Below are 27,340 nucleotides of genomic sequence, written 5' to 3' on the forward strand. Positions count from 1 at the left end.
TTCACTAATATACTGTGTGAGACAATGATTAAAGTAGGATGAATTTCTATACTTCAGAGATAGGTCCTTTGACATTTTTGTGTTAGTTTCTTAAGTTTATTTATTCATTTATTTATTTCTGTCTGCTCCTGCCTTGTCTAGCACAGGCTGGCTCCAGGGTTATGTACTTATGAATATTATGTATTTGAAAACCTAAGAAACTGTGCAAAACTGACATCCACATTACAACCAACTTAATAATATGTATTCAGTAGCCCTGTGCTCCCAAGATGACAAGCACTTCTCGTAGCATGTTTATCCATCCATCATCTAAACCGCTTATCCTTCTGGGTCGCGGTGGGGTGCTGGAGCCTATCCCAGCTGTTAGCATGTTTATAATTGTGCAAAACATATTAATAGTACAGATAGTCTATCATCACACCCTTCTCGAATTCCAGTTACCTTCATGGCTGCAAACCCCTACATGAACTCCTAACTGTTTCTGGATGTTGTAATCCTGCTTTGCACTCATACTGAATTTACCTACCATGTGCTTTATCCCTCACCTTGTACATCCAGTTGGTCTATCTGGTCCTTTTCTGACAGTTTCCTGACTTTTAACTGGGGTAACTGCCTTATCGCACAGATTTTTCTGTTGTGTAATCTGAGTTAAAGGGGAACTCCACCGATTTTTCAAAAAAATCTACATAATTAAATGGTTGAGATGTAAACAAAGTCATTCAGAGTGGTTTGGTGTGAGATGCTCCATTCTAGAGAAATTTACTGAGTCAGAATTTTTCACAGTGGTAGTGATAGGAACCAGACATCTGAAGAGGTGAATACCTTTGAGAGCTCCCTCACAGAAAGTTGCTACATGAAATAATTAGATATATGTGACCTGCTGTCTGACACATTGTTTAATGAAAGTTTAGTGATCAAGTTTTGGGTTAAAACGTATTTTAATCTATGTATTTTAATCCTTCAGTGGTGGAGGAGTACATGCAGAGTATTGCAAGGCAAAACAGCCCCCAAGGAAAACCTTTTCTTTTCAGGTTCATGACCATTTTTACCATCACCAACATTATTTATAAAAGCTCAGAAGACAGATTTAGGTTCACTGGTGGTTTTGTATAGTAAATAAAATGGCTATTTTTGTGTTGTAGGCATGGTTTCCCCTGGTTTCCATCACCACCACTGTAGAAAAAAAACAGTCTATAAGTTCCTCTACAATGAACCATTTCACATCAAACCTCTCTGAATGACTGTTTACATTTCAAGGACTGAAAAATTGGTGGAATTGGCCTTAAACAGTCTTTTTTTTTCTTTTCTTTGACGTCCAGGCTTCTGTAAAGCTACGTAGACCACGTCTGTTGCAAAGCTCTGCTGTGTTCTGTGAATCTACCTCGACAGCACATGGATGATGTTGCCTTCATGTATGGTCGTGCAGGCACCGCAGGCGCCGGTAGAGGGAGCGCTACTTCAAGATAGCTCTTCTTTTGCATGGCTCTTTGCTTGTTAGCAACTCTGCTAACTCGAGCACCAGCAGCTAGCGAGAGTCTTATATCTCTGTAATGCGCTGCTAAACATTAAATGTGCATTTTACACATCGTTTCTGCTGTTCTGTGCTCCATTTGTAAATGCGGGGCCGATGTACCAGCAGCACAGCGCGACAGTCTGACCCTATCAGACTAGCTTAGCTCTTAGCTTTGCTAATAGCTAATGTAACATTAGTAGCTATAAACCAGCCTGAAAACAACAAAAAGCTACCGGCTGCATTACGGCAGTAAACATTAAGTAAATCTGTTCACCTTTAAACAGAAATATGGACCGCCTCACATCCTTTGGAAGTAAGTATTGTCTTAGAAGTGCGTGAATATTATTGTTTATCTAGCTCCTCTGAGTCAGGTGTAACCAAACAGTAACGGGAGAGGACACAGTTGGATTAGATGGAAAGCCAGCAGCCCGCTAGCTAAACAGTGTGGACAAAGGGGTCTTGTCAGTCACGTTAAGCTTCCTTTTGCAGTGTAGTCTAGAAGTGTTTCTACATAAGAATCAATAAGTGAAGTCATGTGCTGGCTGAGTTTAGAGAAGCGCTATAGAGACTCAGTATTCACTGCATTAGGAGGCACTTAAGTTCTTCTTTCCACTCACTGGCCACTTTATGAGGTCCACCTACTAACTTAACTTATAGGACCGCTAACTATATATGTGTACAGTTACAGACTGTAGCTCATTATGCTCAGTTTATTAGCTACCCTCTGCTGCATTCAATCATTGGTCAGCTCCACAGGACAAGATGTTTTTAGGTGGACCATTCTCAACACAGTGCCACTGAAGTGATAAGTGGCATGAGTGTATCAGGCACAGCAGTGTCACTGACATGCTGAGAATGGTCCACAAGCCAAATATATCCAGGTAGTAGTGGTTCTGTGGGCTGAAACTGACTGCTGATTATTCTAGAAGTTGGCTCAAAGTTGGACCTGTAAGGCAGATGTTTATAATGAAGTGGCCGGTGAGTTTAAAACAGGGCTCCCCAAAGTTGACCAGTGAGGACGTTGGATTTGGCCCAAGAAAAAGTTACCCAAAGAGAGAACAATTGTAATTATATACAGAATGTAATGTATTAAATTCTTATTTTTCTTTTGAATTTGTATTTTGTGTTGCCCTTTGGCCCACAACAGACATAGTTTGGTGACTCCCTGGTAAAAAGTTTAATGCTGATATCTTTATGTCTTGTTGTCTTATTGTGGGAGGCAATAAAGCCTCACCTCTGCTGCCTCTGTGACAAGTGTACTGTAAATTAGTTTGTGCTGTAGAATTGACTGATGATACTGTGTGATGAGAACAATCCCTGAGCATTTTTAATCATTCTTGTCTGCAGATGACCCTTTTGACAAGCCTCCTTGTCGGGGATGTTCATCATATTTGGTGGAACCATACATAAAGTGTGCTGAATGTGGACCATCACCTTTTCTCCTCTGTCTTCAGGTGTGATTCTGAAGCGGGTATCATTGACTTGTGTGGAAGCTATATTGTGCATTGTCCAGAAATGTCTTAGCCCTCCTATTATCTTTTGGGGTGAATTTGACCCCATTTAATGTTTAATGACTTTTCGTAATTTAATGAGGACAACTGAGTAAACATACAATTAACATGATGTGTTTTCAGTGTCCTGTACACATGTAATATCAACATTTTACACATTTGTTTTGGTGGTTTTGGATGATATTGATGGTAGCATGCAAAATTATAATGTTCAAAAAACTTCACTCTGCTTTAGAGCCCTAACCTAACATAACCAACCCTGTAGTAGTGAAAGAACCACTGATAGATACATCATGGAGGGGAAAACATAATTCCCACAAGAACTTTATTTCTCAGAGGTATAAATTGCTCGAGTCAAGTCGACCTCAAAGATAAAAGTTGTTAGTAAATGTGAGAACAACAGGAGAGTTAAAGGAAAGCTCAAGCTCTTTTCACCCTTGAGTGCCATTGGCCTCTATTAAGTTTCAAGCGAACAGGGAAATATATAAAAATGTATTGTTTGAGTTAATCAACTGTGCACTGCAGATACTGGCAAATATGATGCAAGTATAGTTTATTTTGTTTTCTGTTACAGTGTTTTACAAGGGGCTATGAGTATAAAAAACACCAGAGTGACCACAAATATGAGATCATGGTAAGTAAAGTGAAGCCTGTTGTAGAATTTCCAGTGAACAATCCACAAGCCAGCACTTTGTTTTTATGTTTTTTTTTTATCTATGAGTGGAGAAAAAAGAAAACTGTTCTGCAGCTGAAACCTTCTCTTTTTCCTAGACATCAGATTTTCCCATACTTGAGCCTGGCTGGACAGCTCAAGAGGAGATGGCCCTCCTGGAGGCTGTCATGGACTGTGGTTTTGGAAATTGGTCAGTATAGTTGACACCTTATATGTATTTTCCTGTAGGTGTTAGCCAAATAATGATCATATCTTCTGAAAGAGTTTATCAAGTATGTAGGATTCAGAAGAGGAGGCTGTGATGTTGATATCAACACATGCTAGCCACTTCATTATACAACATATACACAGAATCTTTTCAAAAATATTTTAATAAATATAATAAATCTCTTAGTTACATGGATATTCTTTTTCGGCAACAACAAAGAAATCTGTCTCAGTCATGCAGTTTTTCTTTTTGAAAACTGAAACTGACACAAGCACCACATTGGGAATAAATGTTATCCCCTTGTTGTGATGTCAGCACTCAGCACTCAAACCTTGCACCCATTTGTAGGTGGTGGGATTGTACATGAAGTTGCGTGTTGTAACCAAATATAGCTCTTCTACTGTAACAAAACCTTTGTGCATGTATTTTCTTACATAGAGATGGCAAAAATCAGACAATGCATGCAACATTTCAAAAGAAGGGAGGTTGTTTCCAGACTTTTTATGGGCATCATGAATTTCTGAATAAGTCTCATTTTAGAAAAAACATGTAATTGCCATCTTAATTTACTGTACCTTGTTAAAGTAAACCAAAAAATTAACAATCATGTTACAGTATTTTTATCTGTGTTATCAGTTTATTTGTCTCACAGTGCCACACATGTATGTTGAGCACATTTCTACTGGGTGAGATACTAGTTTCACCGATGGCCAAAGGATGATATAGTATTCATTTAAATTCTCATGGTTTTATAGGCAGGATGTGGCTTATCAAATGCGCACCAAGACCAAGGAGGAGTGTGAAAGCCACTACATGAAGAACTTCATCAACAACCCTCTCTTCTCTTCCACTCTGCTCAGTCTCAGGCAGATGGAGGAGGCTCGGACAGCAGACAGTGCTATCCCATTCAAACGTAAGAGACCCCCAACAGTGTTTACTTGGGAATGGTCAATAATATCAGTACTGTGTCAGACAGTTGTTGTTATTTAAAATGCAAGGTTGACTCTGCCTATGGTTAAGATCAACAGTTAGCATTGTTCAAACTGCGTGCCTAAATAATAACACTCGCCTCAGACTGCAACAAGGTGGTAAATAATCTCAAAAAGACTTGCTGATGTGGTTTCAGACATGTGTTACAGATAAAAATCGGTGTTCAAGATAACTGCTGCTACTACTGTTTTTTGCTGTTTTGTTTTTTGCCCGTTTTTATAGATTAAGAGTTTGTTTTGCAGTGTCAGACTGATTAAGCAGGTTTATTTGAGATTACATAACAACTTGACATGATTTGAGGCTAGTGTGTGATGATGTAGACATGCAGTTTGCAGTGTTATGTTTAATAAGGGGAAAATTGGGTACATTTAATTTTTACACAACTGTATCTTCATCCTTTATCAGCATTAGAGCAGGAGATATCATAACGTACACCTGCATATCCACAGTAACAATTACTGTAATTTATTCTGCATGCATGACTAGCATCAGGTTTTTTTTTCAGTCCAATATGTTTTTAAAACCGGAGTACTTGAATTCACTTGGCTGCCATTAATGTACTTTGGTAGAGTCTTGATCATGGAGTGACACACAAGCAGAACATGTGAATTTGCTAAAATACCTTCAGTACTTTGGCTTCAACTTAACAATGTTATTACTGGTTTATAATTTTTTCTCTTCATTCTCATCAGCCACTGATGATCCTCCTAGACCCTCTTTTGACTCTCAGCTGTCCAGAGATATGGCTGGGTACATGCCTGCTCGAGCAGACTTCATGGAGGTCAGTGTGCTGTTTTCTGAATGCAGCTTTGCCAAAAACATTTGCCTGAAGATAGCAAGCATTGTAATCAGACACCTGGAATTTGCCCAGGATTTTTGTAAATGTGCTTCAAAACTAACAAAGAGCTCTTTATGTCAGTGCATTTAGGATGCTGAAGTTCAAGTCCTTTTTTGCCACACTTAACCTTAATATACTTTGCATGAAAGCACATAAACATTGACAAGGTGTGCCGTTCAATGGGTACTATGTAGAATTTGCTTAAAGGTTGAGTTCCTGAGATTTTTCAAAATTTCAGCATAATTCAATCACTGAGATGTAATCAGAAGTAATTCAGAGTGGTTCGATGTGAAATGGTTATTTGTAGAGAAACTTACTGACACACGGTGGTGGTGATAAGTGGTGGTGGGTTGCAGTGTCTACAACAAAACCACCAATGAGTCTGCACGTCTTCTGTTTTTTTAATGAGTTTTGCCTCACAATGTCCTGCATGTACCTCTCTTCCATAAATATATATAAAAAATAAGATTTAGACCAGAAGCTTATCTCATAACTATCATAAAACAATGTCTCAGGAATCAGGTAGTGTATTCTCAACCATTTCATGCAATAACGTTCTGTGAGGGATCGTTTAGCTGTATTAAACTCTTTAGACTTCTGGTTCCTGTCATCACCACTGTAAACAATTTTGACACAATAAGTTCCTCTAGAACAGAGTATTTCACACCAGACCACTCTAAATAACTTTGTTTACATCTTAATCATGTAGTATTTTTAAAAACTAGTGGAATTCCCCTTCAAGAACTGATTATAACATTACCCAGTAAAACTTGACTTTTCCAGTATGTTGCCCTGAGAATGTGGCATGGTTTTCAAAGCAGGTGAAGGGGTGGTTTGGAACTGAAAATGAACCAATCAGGGCCAGATGTACAGAGCCTCTTATGCCAATTTCAGGCGTAAATTGGATGCTTTTTGCCCAAAAAACGTGCATGTACAAAACTGGCATATAAGCATAAACATGCAGTTTATGTGGCATGCAAAATGTATTTCTCTCTCTCATATATACACAGTGGAGGTAAGATTCAGCAAAAAATGGGTGGAGATGTTGTAAGTACGGCATATTATATATTGTCTTAGAGGTTTGCATTGATTTGCTCCACTTTTTAAATGCAGGTGTAAATCTCAGAAGCGTGTTGATAGGAGGTTTCCTTCAACAATGGCAGCAATCATAGCAACTTTCTTCAAACACCAAAGATGTTTACCTACAGAACAAAACTGTTTCACCTCTCCTCCAGAGTTCGCCTAGTGATTCTATAGTTGGGATCACCAGTTCCCTACTAAGGGCTGGTGTGGCTGTACAATTTTATTCCAGCCAAACAGAAGCAAACCTCATATAACTAACCAGTTGTTTGATAAAATAAGTGAAATCAGATGTGCTTCTGCTTGATTAAAATGAAAACCTGCAGCCAAGCCAGACCTTTGTGGACAAGATTAGTGACCCCTGCTCTATAGCATTGAGTGCATTTACATGCACTTAATAATCCAGTCAGTTTAATAATCCGTCAGTTATCTGATTATTCAAGTGGTCATGTAAACAGCATACTTGGATTTCTTAGATTGGATTAAGGCCTAGAAATCCGATAAAGGGAGCTGGATTTAAGCTCAGTAATCAGGTTTTTCAGCACATGTATATCCTTACTATTTCTTTGGTCTTTCTTAGTCTGTAAGCAAGCAGAACATAATTAGAATGCACAGATTTTGTGATAAGATACAGCTTTAGTAAAATTCAGACACATTGACTGTGTTCAAAGTAGCCTGCTTCATACTGCTTGCACACTGAATGTGCCCAAGAATAGTAAGTAGTATTTCTCAGTCCCAGGTGGAATTTTACTCTGACATCATATTTCAGTATGCAGCTAGAGTTATCTTTGTGATGCTGGCTTCTGCATCCCATAGTGCAACATATTCATTGGTTGTCATGTGACCCTGTAGTATGGTACACGGCACATGACAGTAATTGTTGCATACCGTGTACTATTCTTTATATTACCATGAGAAGTAGTGTGCAGTGTACAGTGTATATATTGGTGCATTATGTGATACACAGCATTCTGTTTTAAATGCTTTCACTGGGAGAGCATTCACAATCACACTTTGTGTGTACAGTCATATTTGGGCACTCCTGGCCAAAGTGAAAATAAGAACACATCCTCTACAGAGAACACACCTCTGCACATTTATACACATCTACTGTTAATTTGGTGAATTTAACATAGAAATATAAAAAGGTTTGGCACAAATTTAAACTGTATGTTTTGTTTTGTTAAACTCAGCCAATAACTAGAAATTGAGCACTAAAACCGGCAGAAAAATGCCATATTTAAGTGTGTTCTGTGTAGAGAATGTGTTAACTTATTTTCACTTAGAAAATCAACAACACATATTTGAACTGGAGTGTTCAAACCTCATAGTTTCACAGCTCTGTACTGCCCTCTGCTGATAACGATTGATTCCGGCAAGATTAAAAGTGTAAAAAACAAAGCATGCAGGCTCTGTGAGTGTTATATATTTATTTATTAATTCATAAGATCGTTTATAAATGTAGTGAGCCTGTTTAAGATAAAATTCAGTTTGAGTACAGATATTAAGTAAGAATATGATGCAAAAGCAGTGAAACGGACCATTAAGAAGAGAGTGATATACAGCGTCTACTTTTTATACTTAAGCCGTTTTTTTTTTTTTTCGTCTGCATCATTTTAGATGTTGTGGCTAATTATAAGTCTGGCAAATGGACGAGGCATTGTACCACAGGAGGCCTCAAAGGTCTGGGAATCATTAACCTGCAGGAACTTAGGAACATACGGGAGAGTGAAAGCAAACATGTTTACATTAAATTAACTGCCCACCATATATCTGCACTCACAAGGACTTACCAAGTAGCCTATAGGGTAAATGTTTTAAACTGATGCTCTTTGATAGATGTATGTTATATATTACACTTGTTTATGTGTATAATAAAGATGTATTTAAATGCAATTGAATATAGCACTCTTATAGTGCATTCTTTCAGCATACCATGCATTTTGTATTAGCCACATAGCAGAAAGAAAACCTTGTGAATGCCTGTTATTTTTCAGTAAATGACTAATGCAGTTTCTCTCGTTATGTCTTATGCTAGGAATTTGATAACTATGCGGAATGGGATTTGAAAGATATTGATTTTGTAGACGACGACTCTGATATTCTTCACGGTAAGTGCAATAAAGGCAGAGAAACAAAGCCAGATATGAAATTATTGGCACCCTTTATGAAAACAAGCTGAATGTAAACTCTGGTAGTAATACACACAAACAAATAAGGCTTGATTATTAATTCTCTCTACAGTAAGCTATGTTATAAATGTTGCTCGTCTCAATAAAACAAGTGGGTAAAATGCATGTGATGTACCAGAACAAATAACAGTCAAATCTAAAGAAACAGGTGTTTATTACCTTGTTCACCTCACAGCAGATAAAATGTCCACTTCTAATATGAGCACTTTTAAGTCAATAATCAAAACTCATACTGTATTCTACTAAAAAACATGGTGCAGATTGAAGAGTGGTGCAATACAAAAGCACTAATCGAGGAATATAAAATGTTTTGGATAATTTTGCTTGGATGAATATCCATCCAGATTGTTTTCTCTTTTCTATAAACATTGGAAAAACAGTGCAGTCTGTAAGTATTTGAACAATGGCATTTTTTTTGTTGTTGTTTTGGCTCTGAACACTAGCACTCTGAATGAAACAATGAAGTGCAGAACATCAGGTTCTGTTTTAGCTGAACCAATGTGTACGGGTCTCACCTGTTTTTTATGTAGTTCCCCTAGTTTGTGAGATCTATCAGACAAAATAACATCATCTTTATTAAATTATGTTTTACAAATTTTAGATCTAGTGTGTTGGAGTACAAAACCAGCATTTGTCCATTGACCTGCACACTGCACTTTAGTGCTAAGGGTGCCAATAATTGTGAAATCTTTTTTCACTTCAGTCAAAAGTTTATCATTTCATAGTGTTAAAATATTTATTTTTAAAGTTAATTAATTAATATCTTTAAATATTTTAATGTGTCATTTTAAATATTAAACAATATATTGTTACTGTTTTTGTCATTCAGCATGCAGATCATGCAAATGACATGTAAAATGACCTGTATAATCTGCTTTGTTGTTGTAGCTCTTAAAGTTGCGGTTGTGGACATATACCATTCAAGACTGAAAGAGAGACAGCGAAGGAAAAAGTGAGTTTGAAATATACTTGAATTCTGACCTGAGAACCACTAGAGGGTGTCGGATGCCTTACTGTTTCCTGAATGTCAGCCGTTTTTCTAGCACGCGGATGTGGATGTCATGATTGCCTGATCAAAAAACGAAGTATGAAAAGACAGTTTGCTTTGGTTGAAATTCCCTGGAAGACTGTGTTTAGTTTTCTATACATTCCTGATGATTGGTGACTTTACCAGTGCAGCCTACATAGCAACGTTGGGCTTGTTTGCGTTTGATGCATAGCTGAGTTGCCCCGGATGATGTTTACTGTAAAGGATCTGGGTGTAAATCAGTTTTAATGAGCCGTAGCTGTCTAGGGTAAGTAGAGCAGCATGTTATGGCAGCTGAGGTATGCAAGGTCCCTTTGACGTGTGCACTTTGAGCGCAGTGGGCCGAGGCCACTGCTGTTCTCTTAGCCTTCCTGCTGGGAATGAGATTGAAGCCCTTGTCTAAATTGATGAAGATCCTCACAGAAGATGGGCTGAACTAGAATCTATTACTCTCCTCCTTTATGGTGACTTTAGATACAAAAACAGATCCTAGATTGCTGGCTCATATAACAGAGCCTCACTGACCACACTGAGCCATGTCACCACTGCTATCAAGTACACAACTTAATATCAAATACTTTCATTAAACCTAGGGTAGGGCTGCACAATATGGACAAAGCACTAATGTTGTGATTATATTGCTACATATTGCAGCTGTGATTCGCCTTGAAATAATTTAATTGGTGAATCAGTGATATGATATTGATTTGATTGAAAACTTACAGCCACATCAGTCTTGTGTGGTTAATATTGAGTAATATTTACAAACAATAATTAGAATCTTCACTTCCAAGAAAAGTTGAAATGCTAATAACTACAGAAATCGGTGGTTAGTGAATTCTTTTTTACCGTATTTAGTTGAAGACAGTTTCGAAAACAGAATATTTGACATTTTGCCTATTTAACTTTTTTGGGACAAGTATATAATTAAATGCCTGCAACACGATCCAGAAAAAGTTGAAACAGGAGCATGTTTACCATTGTGTTACATCACGTTTCCTTAAAACAACACTTGATAATTGTCTGGAGACTGAAGACGCCAGCTGATCCAGTTTCCTTCATTTCAATAATACAGGTTTTCAGCTGCACAACTGTTCAGGGCCTATGTAGTCATACGTTGCGCTTCATTGCGCTTCACATGTTTTCAATGGTAGATAGCAGGCAGGCAGCCCAATCTAGGACCCGCACTGTCTGTGATGCTATTGTAACACATGCAGTGTGGCTTGGTGTTGTATAGATGTCCCTGAATAAGACATTGTCCAAAAGGCAATGTTGCTCCAAAATGTGAATATTTAAGCCATAACAGATGTACATGATAGTGCCATGGGCACTAATACACCCCCGATACCATGACAGACCCTGGCTTTTGAACTTTACATTGGTAACAATTTGGATGGTCCTTTTTGGAGAACACAACCGGGCCACTCACATCATTTCTGTAAACAGTCTGGAAGGTTGACTAATGTTTACATTGTGTATCAGTCCATTTTTCTGATGAGCTCAAGGCCAGAGAAGTCGGCAGCATTTCTGGAAGTTGTTGATATATGGCTTTCGCTTTGTATAGTACAGTTTTAACTTGCTTTTGTGGATGCAGCAACAAATAATGTTCATTGACAACGGTTTGTCAAAGTATTCTTGAGCCATGTGCATGTGGTGATATCCATCACAGAAGGAAGCTGTTTTTTAATGCAGTGCTATCTGAGGGATCGAAAGTCATGGGCATTCAGTTGCAGCTTTTGGTTTGCATATATTTGCTTATTTTATTTGCTAAATTTATTTATTTTGTCCCAACCTTTTTGGAATTGAGATTTGTATATGAAAATTAAGTATAGGGTAAAATTTTATGATCATGACAGGCCCACTCACAACACACAATAAAGAAAAAGCCCTAGTTGGTTATTTTGCTTCTCTGTCAGAGGCCCTTTCCTGTCAAAGTAGGTTGTTCTTCCCCTCGACAAAATGCACCAGACTCTCTGACATTAGGCGAGACTAATATTACAATAACGATTATCAGATTATATTGTTCAGCCCTAACCTGGAATTAATGTTAATTAAATTGCCATTGAGTACTCATTTAAAGCTCAACTGTACTAACCGTTCACAGGCAGGTTGTAGCTTGTTTGTCCAGTTTTTCCACTTGTACACTGAAACATTGAAACTTTGTTGTTTCTTTCAGGATCATTCGGGACCATGGACTCATAAACCTGCGCAAGTTTCAGAGTAAGACTTCTTCAGAGTTGTTACACTGTCATCACACTGTTTGACACTATCATCACAATGACTAGAGCGGACAATATAAGGTTATAGGGCACCACGCGAGCATTATAGGTACCAAATGTTCAGGTATTAAACAATGCGTCATTGTTCAGTGCTATCAATCCTGGTACCAGTCACACTCAGATTACTAAAGCTGCACGCACATCTACAGATCTTTGCCTGCTCATATGAAATGAATCTCCCTGACCACCATAACATTAGCGTGCGAGCATTTACGACGAAGGCTGAGAATAGTCCGATTGGACCAGTGCCAGAGCGGCATGCAATGGCCATAATTGCTCTTCCATGAATAGTCCACCATGAAATGAACACCCTGCCTCTAATGATAAAAGAGATGGCGGCTTCATGAGCTTCCATTCATCTGTACTCTCCAGGAGCACGAGGGTCAGAGCTATCAGTAAATGGAAGCCCCCCCCACTCGTGTCACAGCAATTTCTGCTAGCCATGAATGTTTATCCAATCCAGTTGTTCTTTGTTTTTGTTTTTTAGACAGAAACCTCCATGGTGTTTTCACGAACAGCATTGAGCACAGGGATGCACAAGGCCGACTTTTCTGTTTATTTATTTATCAGCCCTCTGCCACCTTCCTTATCTCCTGCTCTCTCAAGACAAAAGAGAGCCAATAGTTACCGTGGAGCTGCAGGCAGGTTGTCATGGAGACTGTCTGAAATTGTGTGTGTGTATGTTTGCGAGAGGCGCACAGTAAAGCAGTGGCCGAGGCTTCATGGCTCACAGCAGTGCTGGTTTATCCCCTTTAGGAGAGCGAAGCAGCTTGACCTGACGCTCAGTCTCAAGGCCATTAGCCCTCACGCTTCTCTGCTGTGCGCATTGAACCAAGTGCAGAGCCCAGCACTGCTGGATATCTGTTACGGATCACTGTGTATGTGTTTGCAGGGGTGGACTTTGCACTAAGCAAAAGCAGGCAACTGCATAGGGTCCCAGAAACCAAGGAAACCATAAGAATACAAGTTACATATATGTACAGGAATGTGCAAAAGTCAAAGACCCTTCTTTTATTTAACCTCCCATCAAAATGGCCAATAAATACAAATGTTCATTTTTCAGCATTGGCTAAAAAAGAGAAAAAAAACAGAAACAGAAAACAAATTTGGCTGAAACTTACTCCGGCAACTTAAAAAATGATAATGTTACTTTTATTGGTATTATGTACACCCTTTGCTATTTTTACAGCGTTTTTTTCAGGAGTCTTGCTTTCAGTTTTTCTAGGAAATGTGCAGTTTTTCCACACCTCCAAAGCTTTGTCTTAGAAGTTGCTTGCATTTTCTGGCTCACAATCCAAGTAATCCCAAAAATATTCAGTGATGTTGAGGTCTGGACTCTGGGGTGGTCAGTCCATTGTTCTGAGAACACCAGCCGCTTCCTTGTTTGATTTGCAAGTGTTCTTTCTTGTCTATTTTCTTTCCTCAGTAACAGCTGCTCTTCTACACATCCTTTCAGATCCATAGCGTTCAGTCTGAAACTTGCACTTAACGGATGGCGCAGTACTCTATTTATATAATACAATAACCTATACAGAAATACAGAACATGCCAAAATTGCTGTTATTTTCAGTTTTAGCTAGAGATGGCAGAGTGTCACTTTTTCTTTTCTAAAACTTAAACTGAATTTTTTTTTTCCTTTAAAGGTGCAGTGTGTAAGATTTAGTGGCATCTTGTGGTGAGGTTGTAGATTGCAATCAACAGAATTCCCCTCCCTCACACCACCCTTTCCAATGGTGTAGTAGAATCTGTGGTGGCCGTCACGTTTTTGTTTCTTTGACGACGAAGATTCATTCTCCCTTGCTTTTTTGTAAATAATAAGTCTGACCCTAGATTTGTCAAAATTTGCCTTCTGAAACTTATCACAACACAAAATTATAAGCCAGCGCTGCGAGCAACCACTGATTCTTCCTTCTACATCTTGTGACCAGTGCTATAGCTCAACCAAATTTAAGGTGCCGCTTCAACATAAAAATGTGAAAAGCACTCTCTATAGCCAATGTTTGGTTTGTCCATGCTGGGCTACTGTAGGACCTGCCTCCTATGTAGATATGAAGGGCTCATTGTGAGCTAATGAGAACAACGATTTGTAGTTACAGGTTATTATACACTAATGAAAGCATGATTTTGTATTCTATATTTCATTTCTGCTAACAGATCCCTCTAAATCTTATGTACTGCACCTTTAAAAACAACTTTAAAATGAGCTAATTTTAATTGAAGCAATTCACTTAAGATGGGCATCTAAAAAGTAGTGTATCATGCTCACCTTACTACCCCACAGGAAGAAATACACAGCAACATCACATCACACAGTGTGAGTGAGTGGCATTTCCAGATAGATGTGTTACAGAATTGGATTACATTCATTCTGTTTTTCCTCAGATACCAATTCAGCATTTTCGGCAGATGAAATGGCCTGATACTGATACTTTGTATGAGACTGGCGCCATCTCTAATTGCAACACTCAGTCTACTCATTGTTATTATGTTGAAGGGAAATTCTACTGATTTCTTCAAAATTGTAAATGTGAATGATGTAATTATGCAGAAATTTAAAAAATGGTGCAGTTTTCCTTTAACATTGGGCTAAATGAGGCTAGATTTGTTACACAATCAGATCAGGTTCTTTTTAACCTCTGTAATGTGATCCAGCCCTGCTGGTATTGACCCGATGCTGTTACTGGCTATTGGGTTAGTGCTATCTCTAATTAAAATTATAATTATATTATTATTTTCACTACTGTTAATTCAGCTCTCTTTAGGAAAACAGAGGTAAATGCTTGGGGCTGAGAAGGTCCCTTTTCTGTTTTGCATGTTTCTCCATGAAACACATGGTGCAGAGCTAGCAGAAGCACACTAACACCTCCTCTTTCACCCCAATCACACCTCACTCTCTCTGCCTATTAACCAGCAGTGGCAGCGAGACACTTCTCAGATGCATCTGCTAGTTGGAGCCTTCAAGGGGCCTGAATGGAATTCTGTGCTGCATGAAAGCTCATCAGGGAGATGTTTACTGAGCCAGTGGGCACAGCAGGACTCTTTTCTATGCCACAGTCAAAAACAGGCTTTATGTTTAGTAAGGATGTTGGCTGTGTTTCTTCTGTGAGTATGAGAGGTTCATTTTGTCTGTCTGTCTGTCCATGTTGACAGTACTGGAGCGACGTTACCCGAAGGAGGTGCAGGACTTGTATGATGCCATGAGGCGATTTGCCAGGGTGGTAGGACCGGTCGAGCATGACAAGTTCATTGAGAGCCATGCTCGTGAGTATTTAACCCAGCACGCTACTCTGCATTACATACAACCTAATATGAATTTGTCTTGCAATAGATGTCAGAAGTGAGGGAACACTAAGCTTTTCAGCTTTTTTAATGAATGAAAATGTTTCCTTTGTCAGTTTGCAGTAAATATTAAAGATAAGGCGATAGAGGTGGAATGCTACCACTTTTTCTTTGCTGATACGAGTATTGAAACTTCGGCCAATAACAACATGATATTTCTTATTTGAAAGTGTTGTTGGCTTTTAAACTTTTGGAAAGTTAACATATCAGTCAATATCAGTGTTTGCTATTTCAGGCTAGATTTGTTACAGGATTTTTTCTTTAACATCTTTAAAGAAATTTATTTAACATTTTTCTCACTTGTTGGAAGTAACTATGAGAAAACTCAAATCTCAGAAGAATCTATTGTCCTCAGCTTCTGACAGGCTGTAAACATTTTTATTTGTTTGCATGATTTGAATGGCTGTATAAACCGATGCTATCTAGTGACTAGCTCCCCTATGTGCATGTTATTATTTAATGTGTTATGAGAGAGTGTTGGGTTGTGAGCTGGGTCATGGGAACAGATTCACTCGCTCATTGTGTGTCTAGATACCAACAGTCTGTACAGCAACAGCTCTCTGGATCTAGTGGGGTGAAAAGTTCACAACAGTCAGCAGTGAGTATAAATGGTAAACTGGGTTCCTCTCTTTCTGCCTCTCTCTTAGTGGAGTTTGAGTTGCGGAGGGAGATTCGACGGCTACAGGAATACAGAAGGGAAGGCATCCAGTCTTTCTGTGGTAAGATCAACACAAAGCCTGTCTCCCCCGAGGCCTGCGCCTGCCATTACTCACCAAAACACAAACCCTGCTGCCCTGAAAAAAATAATCAAAATAGCACGCTTCTGTTCCTTTCAAAGGACATGAATCAAATCGAATCCAAGCATAAAGGCTGAAATATAGAGGGTGCAAACATATAATTAATATCATTGAGGTGTCAGTTTACTTAAGAAGGAGTTTTGAATGTAATAATTAAACCAGACGGAGTTCCCTTCAGTTTAGTTCCATTTGTATAGAAAATGAATACAGTACAATAGAGAGCTTTCTCACAAATTTCTTACCTTTTTTTAAGTGATATTTATCTAGTTATAACCTTATTATAAATTAAGAATTTAATAACATTTTCATATCCTTTAAATAAATGTCACTTCAGGTTGCTTTGCAGTATTTGTATTTAATATTTAAATGCCAGTTTTGACAAATATACCAACTGGCTCACTGAGAACGGAAGTTCACAGTCTCCTAAATCAACAGTCCTTCAAATCACAAGTGGCCATCTGTAATATTTTAGTGGTTGGTAACAAATCCATCAGATATGTTGATGTAAAGATACAGAATTTTTCCACTATTCGCAAAAATAGCATTGCACTGACACTGGGACAAAAATACGATATCAGTATTAGCAATAGAAAATACCGATAGCACAAAACAATTTCTGATGTGCGTATGCACTATTGAATAACACACACGTGCATGTCAGTAAACCAGCACTTCAGTGGTGTTGGATTACTTTACATTTGAGAAAAGCAGTAGTAAAAAATGCTCAATGCAAAATCTGTAACCCCACCACAGAGCAGGTAATATTTGGGTTTATTATTATCAGTTTTAAAACACTCACTGTCCACGTTATTAGACACACCTTCTTTGTTGGTCCGTCTTGTAGATGTAAAGTCAGAGACGATAGCTCATTTGTTGCTGCACAGTTTGTGTTGGTCATCCTCTAGTCCTTCATCAGTGGTCACAGGACGCTGCCCACAGGACACTGTTGGCTAAATATTTTTGGTTGGTGGACTATTCTCAGTCCAGCAGTGACAGTAAGGTGTTTAAAAACTCCAGCAGCTCTGCTGTGTCTGATCCACTCAGAGCAGCACAACACACACTAACACACCACCACAACGTCAGTGTTACTGCTGTGCTGAGATAGTACCTGCTCTGTGAGGGTCCATGGGGGGGTCCTGACCACTGAAGATCAGGGTAAAAGGGGGCTAACGACTACAGTCTGTAATTGTAGAACTACAAAGTGCACCTATATAGTAAATGGAGCTGATAAAATGGATAAAGTGTCCTGTGTAGATATAAGGAGATGGACTTCATGAAGGGGCCGGTCTGTGCATGTATCGTTTTTGTTGGACCAAAACCTCATAGCTTAATTTTTGTTGTTTTTCATGTTTTTTCCTTTTCTTGTAAGAAAATGACATGAAATATCTATATTCTGTGATTACATGCTATATAAACAACTGTAAACAATGTTGTTGATAAATGAGACTATGATAAGAGAAAATACCAGGACAAATAGCATGAAAGATTGAGAAATGAATCAATTTAAATTTAAAATCTACTTGCAATGATTTCAGTCAGTCATTTTGTTATAGGTTTGCTTCCACAAAAGTTGAACGACAGAGTATGTGTGAAATAAAATAGCAAGACTATAGATGATTCATGTGTTTAGTACTATTTAATAAGTAATCTCTCAAATACGTTTTCTCCCTTGTAGTTTTGCAATAAGGAATTGCTTTCCTGTACGCAGTATTCAATTCTCATTCTAAAACTACCTTGATGTAGGGCTGGTTTCAGGCCATTATCTGTCGTCTTTGAGGACGACTTGGGTTAGAAATTTTGACAGTTAAAGGGTCCAGTATGGCAGGGTTTCCCACGTATCCTTTAAAAGTCTTCAAGTCTTAGAATAGATATAAAAAAATTCAGAAATTTCATAAAAATATCTGAAAATATCTTATTTTTACTATTAGAGATATTAAAGTCCAGGCATATTTTATTGAATCAGGTAGCAGTTAAAATATATTCCATTTCAAGTCCTTTGTTTCATTTTTGCACTTTGTTTATTCCACTGACGTAGAGGTGCCATGAACAGACATTATCCACAGCCTGCAGCAGTAAGGAGCACAGTTGTTCTAACAATTTGTCCCACCCATTTAGGCCATAGGAGGTGAACTGTGGTCCTGGAAACCTGCTAAATTATTAGCTGCTGGGTTGAATCAGGTGTATTTAAATATGAAAATGCTAAACTGTGCAGGATTCTGGCCCTCCAGGACTGGACTGCACCATTCCTGATTTACCAAAATATCCTACTTATGATTTTACTGCTGGAAACATTTTCTAATATGGCTATTTAGGCTATCAGATTATCCTATGTACAGTTTTATGTAGGGAGCTAACTATAAATATGCACTGCGGTAGCACATTTTGACAAAGTAGCACAATTCGTCACCCACAAATGCACGGCTAGAGGAAAAACTCCTGCAATGTTTTTCACTCTCAAATCTCAACCGGTTGTAAACAAACTATCGCAGAAATATTCTGCTTTACCGGTCGTGTGTGGCGTTTCTGGTTTAAAACTGATGTTAACAGTAACACTGCGTTTAAAGGTGAGAGAAAGGAGAAGCTGCTGTGATGTGTTGGAGCAGTAAAATCTAACAGTTCAGAGTGTATACCACTAAGCACAGATCAGTTATATAAGGAGTATAAGTTTAAATAAAATAGACATTTAATGCATGCCATATATGTGTGTGCATTATTTGTTATTTACTATTTATTTTGTTAGAGCTTTTAAAAATATATCAAAAAACATTGAATTTGATGTAGTGCAGTAACCCTTTATGGTATTTGAAGAATTTTATGTGAAATGGACCCTGTTAGAAACAGGAGATGAACTGTGAAATGTGTGTGTGTGTGTGTGTGTGTGTGTGTGTGTGTGTATATATATATATATATTGGCAGGCTTGAGGCTTGAATATTGCCAGTTTTTTGTGATTGTGTTGGGTGTTTGGTTGCTTTTGATTGGTCTTCATGTTAAAATGCTAAAGGTCCACACTTAAACCTTATGACAAAATGATCTTGATAATTAAGGGCTAAAATTAAAATGGCAGCTTTTTACAGTTCAAAAATTGAACTCTTTCAAGTTGTGATTTTGAAAGTAAAAATTCATCGTTCAACCTCAGACAGACCAGCACTTTGTTTCTTTAATAAGGACATCATACATTTACATAGTTGTGCACGTTCATATGTAAAAATTTGAACACCCCTTGAACACATCCTCTACAGAGAACACACTTCTGCATATTTTATTACACAGTTACTGTTTACTTGCTGAATTTAACATAATAGTAAAAATGAAATTAAAATGTGCCCTGTGCAAAAGTTAAGGCACACATAGAAATTGTGCCCTAAAATTAGCAGAAAAATGCTGTATTTGTTCCCTATAGAGGATGTTAACTTTTGCAAACTTTTGCATAGGCCCAAATGATGACATCACCACACACACACACTTTCTAAACTGCTTATCCTTCTGGGTCACAAGGGTGTGCTGAAGCCTATCCCAGTGGTCATTGGGTGGAAGGCGGAAAACACCCTGGACAGGTTGCCAGTCCATCTCAGGGCATGACATCACCAATATTGTCAATTCTCTTATATTTTAGTTTTGTATTCCGCTTTTACATTTCTCCATAAAGTCCATTACTTGACTTTTCCTAACAACTATAAAGATCCATACACAGTGCTTGTCGTAGTCGTCTTTGAGTCACTCACCATTGATGTAACTCGCATTTGCCTTTAGCAAGCTGAGAGTTTTGACTTCAACTGATGCGTCTGTGGTTGTCATGTTGTCAGGCACTAAGAGCAGATTCTGAGAGCAAAAGCAAAGCCTGTAATTAAGACTGCCCATCTTACGCTTGCACACTGCATACAAATGAACAAGAACATACATTCCTAATACAAAACATCTGGAAAGACGTCGGTCCAGTAAAATTGGAATGGGCTGTAATTTCTGAATAATTTATCATTCCTACAAACATAATGACAACCTCTGGAGTCGTATGTGTAATAAACAGAGAGTAAAGTTGGCAGTTGCCTTTGAGTTGATAATAGATGTGTCTTATTCATTTAAAGAGAGCAAGTCATGCCCTTTAAAGAAATCTTCCCAACATTATAGATGAATGTCATTTTCTTCTTCTTGGCAAAAAGAAAAAAGTGTTTCATTCTCAAAGCGTAGAACTTTAAAATAAACCATCACTAATTTGGCATGAATTGTCCAAAAGTACTGCATTGCAGTAAGGGTCTCTATTACATTGTTTTTTTTAGACTATCGCTTTCCAATCTGTATTTATTAAAAACCAAGCCAAGGTTTAGCACATGCAGGGCTTCATTAAGTGATTTTCTCTCTGCTAATAGCTTCAGTAAGATGTGATTTGTTTTGCAGGTGCTAAGGTGTATGAGCGGGTGAAGCGGGTGAGGGAGGACGAGCGCAGTAAAAGGAACATGCTGTGTGAAGTGCTGCAGTACATCCATGACGACCGCGCCTGCCAGCAGTGGCTCCACAAACAGGCTGCCATGTGAGTTTATCTTCTCCAGCTGCTCTCCTCATATATATATATATATATATATATATATATATATATATATATATATATATATATATATATGCTTTTATTCTGTTGTACAGGTGCTGTACAGTATATTCTTTGTAAAAGGTTACTGCAGTATCAGCCTTTGCGGTTACCATATGAGTCAAGAGTCTCCTGATGGGTATAGTGTGGTCAGTTTGACAAATCAAGGTATTTTCATGGTAAATGGAAATTATTAAACTCCAGTTTTGATAGTGCACTTCTGTTTTTTCCACTTATTTACTTTGACTTTTCCTTTTTTGCAACAGGATTATCATTTCAGATGTTCTCAGAAATATCTCCTGAAAAATGAATAATGTAACGGCTGTCTTGACTGAAAGTTGAACAGATGAAGGTCTCTAACTTGTTCACAGTACCATGTACACTTAGCTTCGTCAGTTAGCTTTGTGCAAACTGCATAGCCATATCATCACATGCTTGCCTCAAACAGTGTTCACTGTTATTTTTCGGCCCACAGATACAGTATCTAAATTTTATAGGCCAATCAGAACTAAGCTGATGTATATTTGGATTTCTTTCTTATATTTCAAACAGTGGAGGAAAAAGATGTCGTTGTTAGCTACCTTTCAGAGTCAGCCTCAATTTAGTTTCCCCTAAAACTAATGTAGAACACATTCATTTATGTGGACTATCCTAACCGCAATAAGAGCTAGAGGATTGCACGTGGCGATCATCGGGGTCCAAGCATTTCATGGCTAATGGAGTCAGTAGAACACACATGATCTCTCACAGTGGATAAAGCTTTTAGAATAGACTCTGTTTCTAATAGATGTGGGGTCTCAAAAGATGATGTCTGCCAAATTTAATACTCACTGACCTTTTCACATTGATGTGTTAAGCCACAGTTTTGAACAAATACCTAGAAATAGTGCCTCAGTGTTGGAGTATTTGCATAGTTGTTGAACTCAATGAAATAAATCATTTCACAGCAATTACTCCTGTATTTTAGTCTCACCAGAATGCTTGTTAAAATGTTCTCCATGGAATGATGCCTGCAATGCCCCACTACATGGTATTGGTCAGTTCTGGGTTTGAGTTTGTGAGATGCCTCGTCCTGTGTAGCCATCCACACCGACTTTGATATTTTCTTCAACAGCTTGATTACTTTATTTGTCCTAACTAATCAGTTTTGGAGCTGAGTGGATGGACGCCTGTCCAGATTGGACTGAATTATTGTGCAGAAAAGCAGGAAATGTGCCGAGCAGTGATGATTCAGTCTCTATGTGTGCAGTCAGTCTGCTCGAGCAGCTTCAGAGGCAGCTGTGTGTGATTAGCTCAGCTGATGACTGACACTGTTCTTCTCTCACAGTGATGCTGGCATTACCCCCGTGGTCACCACCATCACTACCTCAGGTAAGTGGCTGCACACTGCATCCCACCCCCCACCATTCCACCCATCGCTCTTCCATCCTCCATCCTTTTTTTTTTTTCCAACTCTCTGTTCTCTCTTTTCAGCACATAGCCACAGGCTGAAACTCAGTAATGTATTCTTAGAGATGTGCTGCCGTAAATACACCCAGCAAATACAAGTGCCATGCATATCTATCTCTGTTCTCTCTCTGTTCTCTCTCTCTCTCTCTCTCTCTCTCTCTCTCTCTCTCACTCTCACTCTCTCCCTCCCTCCCTCCCGCTGTTCCTTAACCTTCAGTGCACAACTGGGCCAGATCTGTGCACAATCCTGTTGCTATATTTATGCATCACATCAACCTTAGAATTATTTTCTACATTCCAGCTCATTAATTTGATTTTGTCCAATTTGATAGGACGGGCTGCAGAACTTATAACAAAGACACTAAGCTCTTAAAAGAAATTGTTTTTCCTTCAGCCATATTGAACATCACACATTAAGTCCGCTTCGTGCAACCACTTTGTCCCTTTTGTCAAGATGTTCCTTGAATTATTGGCATAACATACTTCCTGTTCTTTTAATACATTTTTTGCTTTTCCCAGGCAGAAGAAGCGCACCCCCTTTGAACTTAACAGGGTTGCCAGGTACAGAAAAACTCAACGAGAGAGAAAAAGAGGTAAAGCATCTTTTCTTCTATGTATCTACTGTGCGGTTAACCATTTTTGCTGTTCAAATATTGTCATCTTAATAGCATTCTAATATCTGCTGCTTGTGCCCCAACATTGACAGTCATTCTGTGTCACACACACTGTGTCACACACAGTCAAAAACATGTTTGAAAATGACAACAATGTACAATTTGTTTTTGATTTTTTAAAATTACAAAGCAACTGATTACGCAGATGTATTGATATTTCTACCTTGACTTCTTCCTTCATATTGTTGGATGATTGGATTCTGACCCAGTTCCCTCATGATTTGTCCCTCAGTTGTGTCAGGTGGTGCGGCTGGTGCCCGGGGCGTACCTGGAGTATAAGCAGGCCCTGCTGAATGAGTGCAGGCGGCAGGGCGGCCTTCGGCTGGCGCAGGCCCGCTCGCTCATCAAAATCGACGTGAACAAAACTCGTAAAATCTATGACTTCCTCATCAAAGAGGGCTACATTAACAAAGCCTAGCTCCAGGAGAGCGACCGGACTTTGCACTTCTGGCAGGCAGAGAAGTGTCGACACATTCCGCATCCTCAGTGTTGGGCATCAGCATTGAGAACTGACATTACTAACACTGAGTATCTGTATTAATGTTGCTCTATAGTGTTTCTTTGCAATGAGTGCCGCATGTCTTTTGTACACAAAAATGCAGATGAAATTTTGTAAAGTTCTGTCAATTCAGAGCAGTGGAATATTTAATCACCTGTAATCACAAATGTATAAACTAGCTTTTGTCCCGGTGAACTTTTATTTGTAGACTTTTTCCATTTTTCAACCTGAAGCCTGTTTTGTTGACCAAAATCTCAGAAGTTGGCAATATACATAATTATGTTTTATATTTGTTTGTTGTAATTTGTTGTGCACCCTTTTGACCACAATTAGAATACAAATCTGTTCCCAAAACATTTAGATGGTTTTCATTCAGTAATGGGAGAAATGAGCCCATCTAATGTAAGGCTAGTAGACCATCACACTTATTACACACACATTTACTCACTACCTCTCTTAAGCCCTTTTAGAGCGGGATTAGTTTTGCCAGAGGACGTCTGGTAATGTAATTTGTACGTGATTTGACGGGCCAATTCGTACAGGATAAAGGATCTCTGTAATTTCCTCAAATTACCCCAAACAGCCCAGATCGAAACATTACCGTGCGGTTGTTTAACTCAGCATTATGCGGCAGCCGCCGCACTTCCAAACAAAAACAACACACTGTGAGGCTAAATGTTAAATAGTTCATCCAAAAAAAAACAGTGGATGAGAGAGGAGACTTCTACATCTCATTTCAGTGTGGGGTGACGATCGTAATCGACAGCAATTCCAAATGATGGTGCATAGTCATAGCGAGTGGAGGGAATATACAATGAATTGTTGTGGATTTCAGTAGTCTTGTCATGAACTTGAAGGTTAAGGAATTAAGTCAAATCATGCTTTATTTTAGTTGTTTGTCTTCAGGTTGTTTTCTATGACCTGGTTTTGTTATTACGTTACAGTAATGTTGATTCAAATAGGACTACTATAACTGAGGGAGCTCTGAGTTCAGCAAATTAGAGAAGGTATTCACTTGAAAATTATTACATAGCAAACTTGTAAAAACTATGGACATGGCATATTCATACTGGATAAAAATCACGGATCTCATCTATAATCATTCAAATTACAGGACCTCACCAAGTAAAACTCATCCAGCTCAAATAAAGCTTTACAAACACTTTCAGTCTGTCACCTTCTGGCAGTAGTACATGAGTTTTTCCTTCAGATCACATTTTTTTTCTCTCATTTTGACTTTTGATGTTGAAATAATGACTTATTTTCTAAAAATCTTTACTTAATGTGTCAAAATAATGACTTACTTTGGCTTGCTGTGCCAAAATATCCCAATTACTAATTGCTTCCTTATCAGAATTAGTTTAGTCCTAATAACTCAAAATCTCAAGAAAATATGTATTTATTTTCGAGATACTAAGATAGATGCTATATGGCCAAAAGTATGTGGAAACCTGACCATCACGCCTATATGAGCTTGTTGGACATCCCAGTCCATGGGCATTATTCTGGAGTTGACCCACCTAACCCAAGGTTCTTAGGACAAACACTAAAAAGTCCATAAGAATATTCTTAAATGCAATTCTCAAAAAAAACTTAAATAACAAAGTTTCTCAAACATTCTCTTAAGAAAATTTTAATTATTTCCTTTAGATATTTTAAGAAAATCTTCATTGTTCTGAGAGCTTTGTTGCATTTTACAGCTCACCATAAACAGTGTAGGATACACTTTGAATTTGTATTAAACTTTTTTATTGAACTCAGTACACTCAGAGGACAGCCCAGTGATAAGCTAGAGGTGATGGTGGAAGAAATAGCCAATGGGACAAAAATTCTTCCTAGAAAATACAATAATTGTGGGGTGACAGGAAAGCAAGAGACAAAGATGGGCAGGAGTAGCAGAGGCAGTGTTCGTGTTTCATAAATCTACTTCGTAAACTCTTGCAGCCTAAGACAAGTATGAGGCTATCGTAAGGTTACGAAAACATTTGAGAACATACGTTTTCAAGAATGTGCTTTGTTCTTAGAATTATTCTTAAGAATAATTTAAGGAAAAAAAATTGGAATTTTTCTTAAAAATGTTAAGAAAAAAAACACATTGAAAATTTTATTTCTTAAGATGCTTCTGTGAATCCGGGCCCTGGTTCGCAATCAGAGTTCTAAGTCATCCCAAAAGTGTTTACTAGGGTTGAGGTCAGGGCTCTGTGCAGGCCACGGGAGTTCCTCCACAGTAAATTCGTGAAGCGATGTCTTCATGGACCTCTAAAACAGGCATGTTGCCAGAAAGTTGGAAGCATATAATGTCTCTGTCTCTATGGTGTAGCATTAACATTACCCTTCACTGGAACTAAGAGGCTGAGCCCAAACCCTGAAAAACAGCCCCAGACCATCATCCCTCCTCCACCAAACTTTACTGTTGGCCTGTTGGCACCATGCATTTCGGTTGGCAGTGTTCTCCTGGCATCTGCCAAACCCATATCCGTCCAGACAGCCAGCAGTAAATGTGATTCATTACTCCAGAGAACACGTTTCCACTGCTCCAGAGTCCAGTGGTGGTGTACTTTACACCATTCCAGCCAGCACTTTGATCCTAGGTTTGTGTACAGCTGAAAGCCATTTCCCATGAAGCTGCTGATGCACAGTTCTTGTGCTGATGTTACTTCCAGAAGCAGTTTGGAACTGTAGTGAGTGATACAACAGAGAACAGGCGATTTGAACATGCTTCAGCACTCTGTGGCCCTGCTCTGTGAGTTTGGCCTACTACTTTGTGACTAAACTTGTTGCTCTTAGATGTTTCAATTTTCACAATAATAGCACTTACAGCTGACTGTGGGCAGAAATTTCACAAACTGACTTGTGGCAAAGGTGGCATTATTGACACCTGAGCTCAATAATTAGAAGGGGTGTCCACATACATTTAGCTATAGAGTTTACTAAGTCAAAATTTTAACATGCCAGAAAAAAGAGAAGGAGACAAAAATAGGCATTTTTATCTTGTGTACCTGGTGAGATGAGCTTCTATACAGTCAGTAATTTTCTTGTATTTTACGTGCTCATTTTTTTCCCTCACTCATTCTTTCTCTCACGCACTAACTCAGTCTCTCTTTCACTCTGTTGTGAAGAGTGTGACAGCAGTGTGAGGTTAGAGCCGTGACTAATGTTGGCAGCATTATCAGTGTGATTAGCATTAGCAGCTTGACTAGCGCTCCACATCTCACCTTGGCTGATAAGCTGCAACCCAAATGAGTATTGAACCCTCAGTGAAACACACTGTCTCCAGTAAGTGTGAGCACTGGGTGCAGCGCTGTACTTCCAAACATATTTCCTAACAAGTTATTTTTCTATGTGCAATGTCCACTGAGCGTCACGCTTCTACACAGTTTACGTCATTTGATTTGAATTTTATAGAGTTTCAACCAAGGCGTTGGTTCATTTTTATGAAGTCAGTCATGTCATGTTCTTGCCTTGGTTTTTCACACAGTTTTCACTGGCATGTTATCTGAGACTAAAATGTATCATTTTGATGTCCATCCTCTTTTTTAGACTGTTTTGACTGGGTCAAAAAGAAAGAAACATTTGTCTAATGTGCTCTTGTTAGCTTTGTTCAACAGCTAGTCAGGGAAAAAAGATCATAAAAAATGACTGTGGTTAATCAACTCCTTCCCACACTGAAAAGATGAGAAAAAGCTAACCT

At 38.5% G+C, this 27,340-nt stretch overlaps 1 protein-coding gene across 1 annotated transcript; it reads left to right on the forward strand.

The window, feature by feature from the left end:
- Positions 1 to 1,450: 1,450 nt before the first annotated feature.
- On the forward strand, positions 1,451 to 24,817 carry tada2a (transcriptional adaptor 2A). The gene is made up of 15 exons (XM_036559303.1): positions 1,451 to 1,826; positions 2,861 to 2,967; positions 3,599 to 3,658; positions 3,796 to 3,887; positions 4,661 to 4,818; positions 5,588 to 5,676; positions 8,852 to 8,924; positions 9,894 to 9,957; positions 12,209 to 12,252; positions 15,462 to 15,572; positions 16,298 to 16,369; positions 20,841 to 20,973; positions 22,355 to 22,398; positions 22,996 to 23,069; positions 23,383 to 24,817. The coding sequence occupies exons 1-15, from the start codon at positions 1,802 to 1,804 to the stop codon at positions 23,566 to 23,568; spliced, it is 1,332 nt and encodes a 443-aa protein (XP_036415196.1). The 5' UTR covers positions 1,451 to 1,801; the 3' UTR covers positions 23,569 to 24,817.
- Positions 24,818 to 27,340: the final 2,523 nt, after the last annotated feature.

The sequence above is a fragment of the Colossoma macropomum genome, unplaced genomic scaffold, assembly GCF_904425465.1.
Source record: "Colossoma macropomum unplaced genomic scaffold, Colossoma_macropomum, whole genome shotgun sequence".
Classification (NCBI taxonomy): domain Eukaryota; kingdom Metazoa; phylum Chordata; class Actinopteri; order Characiformes; family Serrasalmidae; genus Colossoma; species Colossoma macropomum.

Bases quoted from the DNA above. Each gene is read 5' to 3' on its own strand.
- tada2a (XM_036559303.1), top strand. From the start codon at position 1,802: ATGGACCGCCTCACATCCTTTGGAA. The intron at 3,659-3,795 runs GTAAGTAAAGTG...TCTTTTTCCTAG, and splicing joins ACCACAAATATGAGATCATG to ACATCAGATTTTCCCATACT. The intron at 8,925-9,893 runs GTAAGTGCAATA...TTGTTGTTGTAG, and splicing joins CGACTCTGATATTCTTCACG to CTCTTAAAGTTGCGGTTGTG.